At 53.2% G+C, this 14335-nt stretch overlaps 1 protein-coding gene across 1 annotated transcript in view; it reads right to left on the reverse strand.

The window, feature by feature from the left end:
* The window catches only part of Adgra1 (adhesion G protein-coupled receptor A1), a 44251-nt gene that overhangs the window by 21933 nt on the left and 7983 nt on the right, over positions 1–14335 (reverse strand). Inside the window, exons 3-5 of the mRNA XM_074078020.1 lie at positions 10945–11072; positions 9406–9529; positions 5462–5607 (exon numbers count right to left, since the gene is read on the reverse strand). Coding sequence (XP_073934121.1) covers positions 5462–5607; positions 9406–9529; positions 10945–11072 — 398 coding nt within the window. The remainder of the gene's footprint in view (positions 1–5461; positions 5608–9405; positions 9530–10944; positions 11073–14335) is intronic.

Consider the following 14335-nt stretch of genomic DNA (forward strand, 5'->3'; position numbering starts at 1 on the left):
GAGCTTGGGGTGTTGCTCTGACAGTGGCCACCACGTGGGCCCAAGTTAGAAGTCCCCAAATTAGGAGAGGTCTGGTGTGGGGGAACTGGGAAGTGCCTTTTGGGACCTGGATAGGCTGTGTCCAATGCTGTCTGTCCCTCTCACTTGCATAACTATCTCCCAGGGCCTCCCTTCACGTCCAGGTTTTGCACCCACCCTCCTTCTCCCAGCACCATGTCTCTTCAATGTAGGTCCTGCTGTCCTCATGCACTGGTGTTGCCCCAGGTGATTGTCTCCCCGCTGGGAAGGCCACACTGTCCTTGTCCAAGACCTCCAGTCCCTTGGCCCTGAGACTGTCCCTCTCCAGACCCTCTCCTCCCAGGCGGAGGGCAGCACTGTGTTGTCCTAAGGTTCATGCTCAGTTCCTGATGGTGTCTCACCTGCAGAGACCTAAGATAGAACCAAAGGTCAGGACTCACTTCACACTCAATTTATAGTCACGACTGCACAGGAGACCCCCGCGAGCCTCTGGGTCTGCTCTGTGGTATCTAGATGAAGCCTGGTCAGGGCTGCAGGAAGAGAGATCACCCAGTCCCTCCCCGCCTGTCTGTCGCACCTGTCCTGGCCACAGAGCCACTCAGCAGATGAAGAATTTCCAAACACAGGGAAGGAATGAGACTTGTGTCTCATCTCATCATTGTAGCAAATATCTCTGCCCAAACATGGGCCAGCTGCAGCTACCACGCCTCACCCTGTGATCAAGCTGGGAATTCCTTCATTCCCTTCATCACTGAAAGTCTTAGCACATTTCTAGGGAGGGTGTTTTTCCCACGAATACCTAATGATCTGTGAAAATTAAACTACATACTCTTAAATAACCAAAGGCCAAGGAAGAGATCCCAAGGAAAACTAGAAACTACTCTGAGATGAATGAAAAGCCATACAATACACCTTCGGGACACAGCAATGCAGCTCAGAGGAAAACTCGCAGCTGTAAATGTCTTCATTAAGGGAGAAAGGTCTCAGATCAATAATCTGATTTCATACTGTAAGGAAACAGGAGAAAGAAGAGCAAACTACACTGGAAGTGAGCAGAAGAAAGGGAATCACAAAAGACCAGAGCAGACATGATAAAATAGAGATGAGAAAGGTCAAGAAAATTGGTGAATCTTTGCTAGACTAAGAAAAAGAGCGGGCTACCACTGAATGGAGGTTCTACCAGAGCAGTTAGACCAAGGTGGAAACAGCAACGCTCTTCGTAGCACAGACGGCATGATATATACAAAAATCCTAAGTATAGGAAAACTCTAGGGCCTAATAAAAGGAACTTGCAAAGCTTTAGGGATGCAAGATCAACATAGAAAAATCAGTCATATTTCTATGCACAAGTGGAGAACGATTGGAACACCAAACAGAGAGAGAGAGAGAGAGAGAGAGAGCGCGAGAGAAAACACTTAGAGGGAAAAACGTATCAAAAGGGGTGCAGGACTTGTGTACTACATTGCTGGGGGAAATTTAAGACCCCGGTAGATGGAAAGGTTGCCCAGGCTTGTGCCCAGAAGGGTCAGTCCTATGAAAATGGTCGTGCTTCCTCACGTGGCCTGCAGGCCAGTGTGGTCCCTGTGGCAGCAGAGCTGGAGGGGTCCTGACAGTCCGCAGCTGAGGCCAGGCCTGTCACCCTCAGACCAGGGCTGTGAGCTTGTATAGACCCCCAGTCTGCCTCTTCCTCTGAGGGATCTGGGCCTCTGATGACTTGTCTCTGGTATGTGAGCTCTATGATCCTTGTCTGTGTGTCCACTTGTCCAGCCACACAGGATCTGGGCCTGGGTGTTACGTGACACCCCACTGTCAAGAAGGAGACCCCAGTGGCTGCTCCTTCTCCACACACCCAGTGTCCATTCTGAGGGCCTGGTCATGGAGTGCTTTCTAACTGGGGTGCTCAGGGTGCCCCCAAATCTATGCACAGGTCTTGTATGTACATAGAGGGTGCATCTTGGGAGCGAGGGGAGATGAGACCAGGTGAATTACAATCTAAAGTTGCAAAATCCCCGCTGAGAGCCTAGGTTTTCGTTGTCATGGAAACTCAATCCTGGTTGAGGAGTCAGCAGATGTGACTTCAGTCTGGCAATGAGGCCCACTCAGCTGAGAGGTTTTGGGCTGCTAAGACTGATACCTATTTCTGCCAGGCCCTGATAGTGTCCTTCCTCTCCCTGACCTGAAGGCAGGTTCCTGACCCACCTGTGGGGTGTCTGTCATAGGTTGTCTTGTGGAGAGAGGAGTCACCCAAGATGACCTGGCCCCGTCGTACCCAGTGCCCACACAGAGAAGGATTCAGGCTTGTGAGGTATTTGTTGACTCAAGTCCTGAAACATTTCATATGGCTGTCCTTGAAATCTCTCCAAAATGGGCCTTGCTCCCTCAGAACCAAGCAGAGGTGGGTGTTGTGACCATAGACTCCGGCGTGGCCTCAAAGAAAGGAAGGGCAGCTCAAAATGTGGAGCCCCACTAGTATCCCCTGGGTTCCCACAGAAGTCACTCAGAGGCAGTTTTCTTTTGTCTCTTGTTGGAAACCTGCAGGCTGGACTGAGCACATGGGGATCCTTTTGCACAGACAACAACACCGGCCTGCTGCTGCCCCCAGGAGCAGCCATTCTGCCTGTCGTGGCCAAGGGTCCAGCGAGAAGGGATGGGGTGCTCTACCCAGAGTGGTTAAGCAGAATGTGTGCTTGGCAGACACTTTGAAGCTCTTGTCTTGCAGTTCTTGGAACTCAGGACTAATATCTGTCAGTGTTGATAAGCACAGGCCACTTTAGGAGTTTGGAGACTGGGGCCAGGGATGCAGACTCAAGGTTTGAGGGTGTATTAGTCAAGAGTCTCTGGAGGAAAAGAACTAACAGAATATATGTAATTATAAAAGAGAACTTATTGGATTGGCTTATACCATTGGAGGCTGAAGCCCAACAATGGCTGTCTGCAAGCTGGAGAGCCAGAGAACACAGTAGCTGCTCAAAAGTTGGAAGTCTCAGAACAAGACACAACAACGATACAGCCCCAGTCTGAGGCTAAAGGCCAGGGAGCTCCTTGGAAGTCACTGGTGTAAGTCCTCATTGAAAGGCTGACAAAGCTGGAGTCTGCTGTCCATGGGTGATGGCAGAAGCAATGGATGCACTTGCTTAGAAAGAGTGGGGTTCACACACGCTGGCGGGCTTCCTCCTTTTCCACTCTTATTCCATCTGGGCTCCCAGCCTGTTAGACGGTGCCACCCATATTCAGGGCATGTATTTCCCTCTCAGTTACTGTCCCTCACGTCATTTTTCTCTGGAAATGCCCTACAGATACACACAGAAGTGTGCTTTACTAATCTTGTAGGCATCTCTCAATTCAATCAAGTTGGTAATCAGGATTAACCACCACAGAGTGCATCTCAGGGGACCTGGAGGGGAAGCTATCAATTCCTCCACTCCTTCTCAGGGTCTCTGGTCTCCCTGAGAAAGGGCAGGTGCAGAGAGCAACAGAAGGGAGCAGGCTCTCAGTGGAGCATGAAGCTGATCTCCCCACCCTCCTGTGTCTGCACCTGCAGAGGGTGTGCGCACGTGGAGAACATGTACCCATGGTGGGCCTGTGCTGTGGAGAGTGTGCTTCTGCAGAGGGCATGCCCTTGAGGAGGGCATGTGCCTGTAGAGAGCATTAACCTGTGGAGGGTGTACACCTGGAGAGGGTGTGTACCTGTGAAGGGCACATATCTGTAGGGAATGTGCATCTGTGAAGGGCATGCACATGCAGAAGACATGTTCCTGCAGAGGATGTGCACTTGTAGGGGGGCATACATTTGCGGAAAGCATGCACCTGTGGGTGGTGTGCATATCAAACCCACAGCCAGCCACTGGGAAAGGGCCTAGGGGAAATAGGAGGAGCCCGGCATGCCAGTGACCAAGGGATGTTGCTAGGATCACAGCACTGTGGGGACATCCACAGCACATTAAGGCACAGAGAGATGGGTGGGGATGGTGGGCTTCCAGGCACATTGAGAATGGCAAGTTCCCTTTATGATGATCAGTACCATTTGCACCATGGATGTGGTGGCCTGGCCCAGCCCCAAACTCAACTCCAGCAGCACCTGGACCCCGGCTCTGTGAAGTGCACTTGGAAGACATCAGAGAGAAAGTACAGGAACTCCTGGCCTCCACCTCTCAAAACTTGACTTTTCGATCAGGCACAGATAAGGAGACACAACTGAGAGTGATTGTTAAACCTGGGAGCCCTGGCAGGAAAGTCACGATAATGAAATGCTGCCTCTCTGGCCCGAGTGCAGCAGCCCCCAGGCTGCTATGTGGCTGCATGTCTGCCTGGACCTGAAGATCAAACAGCAGAATGCTCTTGGAGGAAATCAGCCTCGTTTACTTAAACCGTGCAGGACACTGCTCCATCTGCTTCCGAACACTCTTCCGCTGGTGAGAGACACACCAACGAGTAGACAGGTATCCCCTCAAGTTCAGGTCCGGTTGGAGAAGCTGGGTGACTCAGCCCCTGCAGGCAACAACCTCATAGCCAAGCAGGGCATTTGAGGAGTCTCTGATCTCTGGGACTGAGGCAGGTGAGGCCCACTTTGTGCAGGTCAGTGTCCATACCCAAGGCCTCTCAGGCCAGCTGCTCTGAGCCTAGCTTTGGCTGACTGCAGTCTGGGGTTCGGTCATTTTTTAAAAGGGGTTTCGTTGTGGTGTTTCCAGACATGGTTCAGTCTTGATTTGCAAGAGCATACGACAAAGCCATCAGCCTCCTGTTGCTGACGTCTGCTGTGCAGTATGGATGCAGGCATCGTCTTATCTAAAGGGTCCTCAACCTGATTGTTTTCTGCTGAAGTCAGGGCAACGTCTGCCATCTCCCAGATGGGCTGGTCCTACGGGGTTTCCCTAGCTCTGACTGTGGGAGGAGGGAGGCAACCATCCCTGCACTCGCCCTTGAGGACCATTCCTGTGGCCCCAGCGCATCCATGGCTCCTAAGTCCTCTGTGGGTCCCCCTTGAGGAGGAGGTAGGAGACGCTCAGCTGGAGCAGGGCCCCTTTCCCAACCCACCCAATTCCAAGAGGCCAGGCCATGGTCACCACAAGGTTAATGCCGAGTGTGCTATGGTTTTCCACTAGCTGAGAGCAGGCTCCGTAGCGTCTCTGAGACCAGGAAGTAAACCAAAGCCACACAACCATCCTGTGTCCAAGTTTGGCCTCCCCAGGGGCACAGAGGACCTCCTGCCAGTAACGGGGCAGCCCAAAAGGCCCACCCAGTGCAGGGGCTTACATATTCCCAGACCAACAGGTCCTCCATGCTGTCCCCCGCCCCAGGGCCCTATCCACCCCTGCTTGCTGCCCTAGTCTTCCACCCGTCCAGCCCCCAAGTCCGCCTATGTGGCTAGGATTATCCTCAGGGGAGGAAGCTTCCAGGGTCAGGAGTTTCTTGGACCCAGGGTTGCCTGCACGCACGCGAGTACCTGAGCAGGGGCTGCTTGGGGTACGGTGGCTGGTCTGCACCCGGGCACAGAGGGGTCTTCTTGGTCACCTGCTTGTAGATGTTCCTGGCGGTTACTCCGATCCACAGCATGGTGGACAGTGTGGAATAGTGCAGTGCGATGCCCACCTGAGAGAGGAGAGTGTCAGCCAGCCACCATTGCCAGCCAGCCACCCCAGTGCAGCTGACCCACCATGCACAGCCTAGCTTTCCTGGACCATGAGTGGGCTGAACCTTGGCAACCTCTCTGCAGCTCTTTAGGGACAAGAAATGAGCCCAGGAGGGGACACACTAGGGGTGGCCAAGACCCTTGAAAGCTTAGCTGGGGTCGCCTTCTGTGTGTGAGGGGTTAGAGTGGATGGGGAGACTGTGGGCTGCACACCTGCCTCTGAGGGCATCCTCACCATCCCTGGGGCGGGGATGGGGACGGAGATGTTGCACAGACTTCCCAGTGTGCTCTGGCTCCATACAGGGACCCCCAGGTGGAAGGAGGGCACAGCCCCAGGACAGGGCTTCCACCTGGCTATCAGGTGTGGCATTGCACATAAGGAAAAGCAGTCTGGGGAGCAGGTTCGGATGACCCACCCCCCACCCGTGCACATCAGAGTGACTCATTACCATGGAAACAGAGGCCAGAGCTGTGTTCCATCCACAGCTCTTCTGTCCTAGCTAACTTCACATGCTGCACTCCCTCATCTCCATCTGACTCCTTAAAATGAGGCTACCTTTGAGGTAGTAACCTGACATTTTCAAATGACAAGCAAAATATTGCTATAATTGGAAAGGACATGAAGGCTTAAGGAATACAGAGATTCCCTGAATGAAGCTAACATGCATCATCATAATGAGTTATCAAATCCAGAGTCTGATTCTAATTGTGAGCAAACTTGGTGATAATTGACGAGGATTTTGAGGGAGGTGGACAGACCAAAGAGATGTTGATGTTTTCGGAAGCCCTGCAAGTTCAGCCTTCCCTTGCCTTCCTGACCCCAGGCATGATGGGAGCCAGTGTGGACCTCCCAAGCATGCAGGCTTCAGTCTGTCTGACTGGGGGTGGGAAGTACTGGGATGGGCGGCCAGAGTTCTCTGCATCCGAGAGTATAGGGCAAAGGTGGCCCAATGGGTCTGGCCCTGGCTTGAAGGAAGGTCTTCAGTGTGGCTGTCATTGTCGTGTACAAATAGAAGTGTCAGAGACTCATCCTCAGAAGGGTTCCTGACCTTGGCCTTGGGACACTGACCCAGGGCCTTGAGGAGGGAGAAGCATGGCTGGCTGGAGAGTGAGCCTGCTCTCGGGAGTTCTGGCTTTTTCATTCTCAGGCTGAGCCTTGTCCAGGCTGTGTGCTTGGGGATTACAAGAAGGTGTACATGGCAGGCTCTGTCACTCAAACACAGACTTTAAGCTGGACACTGGGGCCACAGGGTGCTGCCCTGGCTTCCAGACTGTGCCACGGAAAGGAGGCGAGGGCAGGACATCTCCCTTGCTTCCGGACCCAGGGCCAGTGATGACGCACACTAATTACGTGGGACTCATGGTAGCCGCCTGCTTTGTTTATGATGTCAGTACTTTAATAGGGCTCACGGTCATCTTTCTGTTTCCATGACAACTGTCTGTTCTCTCCAGCCATCCAGCACTCTGGACCACTTTTCCTGGTAGTTCTGTAGTGATGTTGAGCTACAGATGGGGAAGAGAAGACTGGGGGTCCTGTGCTTAACCACAGGGGCAGCAGTCATGGGTGACTGACTGGTCATGGCGGACACAACTGGCTTTCAACAGTCTGCTTCTTCATCTGCCCTTCTAGCAGGTGATAGAGGGAGCGCTGTTCTGGGTGAGCTGGATCAGCTCCTGTTCCAGGCTGCCAGGCTGCAGATCAGAGCCAACCTGGGCTCTGGCTCAGGGAACTTCAGTGGTAATTGACACTTTGTCCATGTGCTCAGGCATAGGGTAGTTAAACCTCCAGGCCTGCTGGGGATTGCCGTGCAACAGAGCTGCAGCTCCACCTTGCTGCTCCTGTTTACCTGAGTTTTGTCCCTCACCGTTCCCCTCAGCATAGCGTCTCCTTGTGCCGATGGCTTCTCTTCTTGCTGCATATGTCTGTAGTGCAGCGCTAACCCTAAGGGAGGCTCCATGATACAGGCCCTGTGCGTTTTCGGCTGGTGCAGCACCCACGGCATGGCCTGCGCCTGGCAGGCATGTTTGCTGAGAGACGTGGGTGAGTGAAGGAGGCCTCCTACTTCTGGAAAAGCAGCCTGTAGCTGGGATGCATCTGAGTGGCACAGGGCCATCCCCTGTGTCTGGGGTTCCTGGGGTTGTCATGATGAATGGAGCAGTCCCTTCCTTCACAGATCTCAACTTTTCAGATCCTTCTAGACCTGACTCACCTCTTCCAAATATCTCTCCTAGGCTGACACAAGCCCTTGAATTCCGGGGACCTGAGGTGCCCAGCCTCTAGATCCTCATCAGGCTGGCTTGAGGGGGAGAACAGTCACAGGTTTTCCAGAGAGCCCTGGTGGGATTTCCCCAAGGCCCTCAGGCAATTCCAGTGGGCCGTATGGCCTCATGGTGGAGCACTTGTGGCAAAGTGCAGACATAAAGATAACGACCCATTTGATTGCTTTTCCGATGGCTCTGGGCAGGAGTGATGGGATTTCTGGCCCTCACTGTGATTGTTTCAGTTTACAGAGAGGCAGGGATGGAGGAAGCTATCTGCCTTGGCCTCACTTCAGGCATGTGCTGTCCTGCCAGCTTTTCTGCCCTGCGCAAGCCTGGGCAGCAGGCTTGGCTTCCTGGATTGGATGTGTCATGCAGGCACATATTCAGGATGGCCTGTGGCACCCAAGGCTCTAGGGCATGGACTCTGTCTCCAAGGTGTGGGAGTCCTGCTCACAGAACACTCCCGGTCTCAAACTGTGTTAGTGCTAGGAAAGCAAGTTGGTTGTGCAGCCGGAGTCAGACAGGCCTGGGAACCTGGGAGGGACAGAGGGTGTGTGCTTGCCATTGGATTTTTCCAGGGCAACCCTGTTGGAACAGCCTGTCGCTCACGAATCCCCTAGGGTGAGTCTCACCTGCACTGCCTGTGTGGGTAGACAGGTCAGTGTGTCTGACGGCCATTGTCCTCAGTGTGGTAATCAGGTGGAGGTTGCTTCTGTGGCTCTCAATAGATGTTTGCTTAGCTGGCACACTCTGGTCACAGAGCAGGCCTTGGGGTTGTGTGTGCTCACAGACAGTACTCTGGAGCTGCAACTGGGCTCCCCTCCTTGGCCAAGAGCCACAACCCAACAGGGCAGGACTAGCCTTGGTTTTGATGGAGGGTCTCCACTGTGGGCTGGGCTCAGGCTAGAGATTGTTTATATGTTCTCCTTTTAAACCAAAGTCAAGCCAGGTCACAGTGTGAAGACAACCCTTTGTGACTTTGTTCTTTTCAATGCTGGGGTGCTTCAAAGCTCCCCCTTCCCCTGAGGCAGAGTAGAAGTGCCCAGGGGTGCTCTTCTGAGGTTCAGCTGGGGTCAGGTGAACCATGGTCTGCCATGGACTGGACAACCTGGCAGCCACACGTGGCTGAGCTTCTCCTGATTGCAAGGTGAACTTGGCTTCTGGAGGGTTTCACGATCTCTTTAAGAGAGGAGTTATGTCCTGACTCCTGGGACAATCACCATTTGCTGGACAGTGGATGTCTGGATCAGGTCTCCACAGGCCTCAGAGCAAGCTGGCCCAATGGAAAATCCATGTTTTATGATCAGATGTTAGAGTGACACTATAGGAGAACCCACTAGGTAGGTGCCTCGTGGTTCCTTCCAGAAGCCACAGCTGAGCAAACACTAAACTATTATTTCATAAGATAATTATGAATGAGATAATTCCCCCTTCGTTAGGAAAACTGATAAACACACTTTCATGTTTGTCGCATGACACAGGTGCACGGCACTCACCGCCTGGCACAGGATGGGGTACTTGGTGCGGTTGATACCACCGGCGAACGTGGTGAAGGTCAGAGCTGCGTGGAAACAGAAGTTCAGGAGCGCGTGACGGCCTTTCCGGCTGATCCGGATGGTGCTGTGGCCAATGGAGATTTCACGTTAGGAACCAGCAGTTCGGGAAAAACAAGTGCTCTCATCCATGCCACATCTCTGTCCACCATGGGAATGGCAGGCCCTCTGTAGGGCTGGGAGTAGCATGCCCAAGGGACAAGACCATGGAAAAGGCATCGACTGTGCTGTGTCCCCCTTAGCCGGGTGACTGTGTGAGGTCACCATACAGTGGTACATTGGAAGGGTTTTGCCAAACCTCCACCATTCAGATTGTTAGACAGATGAGGTGTTGAGGCCCAAGATTATATTTGTCTATTTCTTAGAGAAAGAATTCAGGCCCCCGGTTCCCAGGATGGGTTTTTTCCTCTCTGAGCAGATGTCTGATCCTTGGAAAGTCACACATAACTATGTGACTTTAAGCATGACCCCAGCTACTGCCTTGACTATGGCCTGGACTGGGGTGTCCCCTATGGTTGTGACAATCTCCATGACCACCCAACAATCTAAGGCGCTGCCCACACAGGAGCAATGTTGCTTGGTTATGACTTTGCTTCACTGTGGCTTAGATCAAGCCCTAGCCTCTTCCCATGATCAAAACTGCTGAGTACCCTCCAATTTCTTAGGTTGAAGCTTAGTCACCAATGTGACAGTATTGGAAAGAGGGGTGCTTGGGCAGAGCTCCTGTGAGTGAATTTGGTGCCCTTATACAGACACCCCAGAGGCCCGCCTTCCTCTTCCATCATGGAAGAGGCATGAGAAACCCGTTCATACTCTAAACTACTGTTTGTCAACTATTCACTTTATAGCAGCCCAAGCACATGAAGACAACAGTTTTAGATCCACTCAAGCCTGTGATCACCGTCTTGGGTATGGCCCATGACCAGGGCATTTGGACTCGTCCAAACCTCTGCTGGTGATTGTGGATGTGGCTGATGCTTTGGCATGACCCATGACATTGATTTTTGATTTGGCTGTGGCTGTGACTTGTCCTCACACTTTCCAGTGCATTCCCATGTGGCAGTCACTCCTGCTCCCAGATGGAGGTGGCCAAACACAGGCTCAGAAAGAGAAATCTGCCTAGATTCCCCTTCCCAGACAAACAGGCATAACAGAAAGCACTTCAAGTGCTCCACAGGCCTGGCCGGGTGCTCTCAGGGCACGGAATCAACATGTCCCCATTGCAGGAAGGGCATATTTTACCCAGTTCGACAAGAATGCTCACTGTTTTGAGAGGGCTCGATGGAGGCATGGTAGAGGGGTTGGACTTTCCCCAGCGTTGTCCCCTGCTGGCCACTGTAATGGGCATCTTGAGTGTGGGCAAGCTGGAGTGAAGGTGGTATGTGGAGTGCCCTCTAGGGACTCCTTGCTGTATGGAGAGTGGTGACACCTTGCCTGGGGCATGATGTCTTTGCAGGGTGGGTACACCTGTGCCGGCCTCACCTCTGGTGCACGATGTAGGTGATGACGGAGGCGAGGAGGCACAGCAGCATGACTGCGGTGCACGCGTACACCACAGGGTGCAGGAACTCCCCTGGGTACTGGGGCAGGGAGAGGACGGTCTTCAAATCCTGGAAAGGAAGCAGAGGAGACCGCGTGAGAGCCTTGGCCAGCATGGGCTGGTCACCTGAGTTCTCAACTTCAGGTTCAGCCTGCCCCCTGCAGGTGGCTCAAGGTATTTCCTAATTTGAGCTGTGATTTGTATGGTCTCTCAGGAGGGGGGCAAGACTGCCTGCTGAGAAGGATGCTGTTCAGTGACCCAGGTACCCACACTCCCTAGGGTTGCTCAGCTGAGAGAGTCTTTGAGAGCACCTCCCAGAGAGCGGCATTTCTGGAGAGTCTCAGGCTGCCGCCGGCCCCTTTTCCATCCACGCCACTGGCAGAGGGCAGGGCTCTACACCAGCCTGCACCACACTCTTACCTGCTAGCAGCACCTGCCTTATGGAGAGGCGGTGAAACCATCCCATCCCACTTGTGTGCCTGCACTCACTGGTACTCAGCTTTTCCACGCTTCCCAGGGCAAGACACAGACCCCAGTGCTGTCGATGGGAGGGGATGGAGAAAGGAAAGTTGCTTTGAACAATAGGCCCTCCCCTGGGCCTCACTCCTGCTTCTCTTATCACCAGCTTCACTGTGCAGTGCATCCAAAGCAAAGGGTTCAAAGTCAGAGTTCAAAGGAGAGCATGGCTTTCCCTGTGGTCGTCTAAAATGGAGGGAATAATGTCCCAGGTTGGAAATGGCCGGAACTGGTGGTGGATTTGTCCTCTCTGGGTCCCCTGTTTCAGACAGGTCAAGTCTCTGCTCCCGTGGTCCTGAGGGGACGCTCTGATTGGGGTTGGTGCTCGCTGTGCTCTGGGCCATGGATGGGCAGGACAGAGTCTGAGTCAGGGCATGTGTGGATGTGAGTAGAATGTGAGCGGCTCCCTGGATGACATGGGAGGATTCATGACCCTGCGTATCCTTTCTTCCCACTACATCTTGGGCTCTTTAGGGACCCTGGAGAGCTAGGCCCAGAGGGCAGGGATGCTGTGGCCTGCAGGACCCTCCATGGGAGACCTCCACGTTTGGTCTATCTAACCGGAAAGCAGTCTACACTGGGCCCAAGGCCCTGGGGTCTGTGGTCAAAATTCCTGCAGATCCACCCAACTTGCAAAGAAACCCCCTTGGCTTTCACACCCTACCTAGCCTCAGAGAGCTCTCTCCAGGAGGTTGGTCAGGCCAACACCCGCAAGGAGCCTGTGCTGAGTGAGGACCTGGCACCTGTGGTGAGATTTCTGAGGAGGGCGATCTGACCAGAAGACACAGCGGGATGGTTTGCTTCCCCAGGATGTAGCAGCTCTTTCCCTCTGAGCTGAGTACCCACCCATGTGGCTCAACTCAGCCCTACGGAGCCTTCTGGACCTTGGCCCCTGAGTGTTTTCCTGGCTGGGGACGCTGCTCTCGCTCTCTCCCTCTGTGAAGCAGAGTTCTTCTGGTCTTCTGAGTGCCCTCGGATCCAAAGCAGCAGATACCTCCCCTCTTGCAGTGTGGTGGGCCATTGGTGAGGGCCCCAGTGTGGGGGGCTTTCAGCCTGTTAGGGAGCTCACACATATCTCTCCTGGGTGCCCTGACTGCTGGGTGCTTGCCATTGGGTGATGGGGGTCCCTGTGTGTGGGACTCTGTAACTGCCAAGGCCATTCTGCTATGTCATAGCTCAGTGCTTTCCTGCCAGGAAGAAACAACTCCAGAAGTCGCGGAAAAGCACAATTCCTGGTGAAATCCTAATATTCCAGTCATCCGATGAGCTCGAGGCTGCTGAGAGGCAGAATGCACCATGAGGCTGTGAGAACTTGACTTTCAAACAGTCACAAACGGTGTCTTGAGCACATGGGTCTTTCCATGGGGGTCAGTGGCAGTCCCTTCCCGGGATACTCACCACTTGACCACTGCTACTAACTTCAGGTCTAGACATTAGAGAGAGGGAAAGCTGCCCAGTGTGGTCCATCCCTTTGTCTAGCTCTCTCCTCATTCTTTAAGGACAATTCCTTGACTGGTCCTTTGGAACTAAGACTTCCACGTTACTGCTCATAAGTCCTCCATGGCCTTCCTCGGTGGCCACCACGTGAGAACACTCAGGGGCCCAACTCCTGCTGGTTTTAGGCTCTGGCTCTGATGGAAAGGTGCTGAGGTACGGCTATGGCGAACGGAAGGCTCATCTCGGCATCCCCAATGTCCAGAGAGTGAGAGCTGCGTTTTGTCGTGTGTGTTCCAGGGTAGCAGAGCTTGCATTTGGACACAATGAGAGTATTCACAATGCAAACCCCTCAGGTGAAGCCACATAGAAACCAGCACTGTCTTGGTGCAAAAGGCAGAGACTTCAGGAAACAGTTCCATGTGTGGAGGGGTTTTCACAGGGTGCTGCCCAGCCACAGCCATGCAGCCAAGGCAGCACTGACTTGGAGTGGGGAGTTTATTTCTTGTCTGAGGACCCAATTTTGAAGCCTTATAAGGGGGTCAGGGCACAAGGGAGGCCTCTGACCCCCTGAGCAGCTCTGTGAGCCTTGGAGGTTGGGGCCCAGTGATGTCACCTGTGTGAGGATGGACTTCTGCAACTAGGGACAAGGTGACGAGCTTTATAAGAAACAGGAGTTTGATTTGGCTCCCTACTTTTTTCTTTCTCCAAATCAGAGTGATCAGCAATGCCTTTCTGCATTTTTAGAGGTGACATTTAAAATTCAAAGCAGGCAATGCAAAATAGAGATATGTTTTATATTTTGAAGTTCACGCATGGGCAAGTTCCTCTCAGAAGAGTCTACTGTGCGAATGTTCCTTAGGCAAGAACCTGATCCTGTGTGTGGTTAGACAGGATCTGCCTGACTCCAGCACACAAGTTCCTCTGAGGCCGTGGAACCAGAGCATAGCTCTGGGGTCAGAGTGAGACAGGGGAAGGGACCTGCCTCTTCCTGGGGCACCGGGGCATGAGTTAAGCATTGCTAGAGCACTGCCAAATGCTGTCAAAGCACTGCTAATAATAATCCTTTATCATAAGCACCCCTTTAATGTTTATCTTTCCTTTAAATCTGCTGAGATATTGGGGGAATGGGTAATTTGACTTCCTAACTGACAGCTGTTAGACCCTGTCCTGGGGCCTTGGCTGCCTGAAGCAAGGGACTGCCAGCCAGGCAGCCAGACTGCCCTCACGCCAGCCCCAGCTGCCTTGAGCACTCCACAGATACCTTGAGGAAGCCACACGACAAACACGTCTTGCTGCCAAAGCACAACTCTGACTCCTGAAGGCACTAACCCAGCAAACAGCTTGCACCAGGCTTTTGCCATCACAAGCCTGGGTGAACTC

The sequence above is a fragment of the Castor canadensis genome, chromosome 7 (genome assembly GCF_047511655.1).
Source record: "Castor canadensis chromosome 7, mCasCan1.hap1v2, whole genome shotgun sequence".
Taxonomy (NCBI): domain Eukaryota; kingdom Metazoa; phylum Chordata; class Mammalia; order Rodentia; family Castoridae; genus Castor; species Castor canadensis.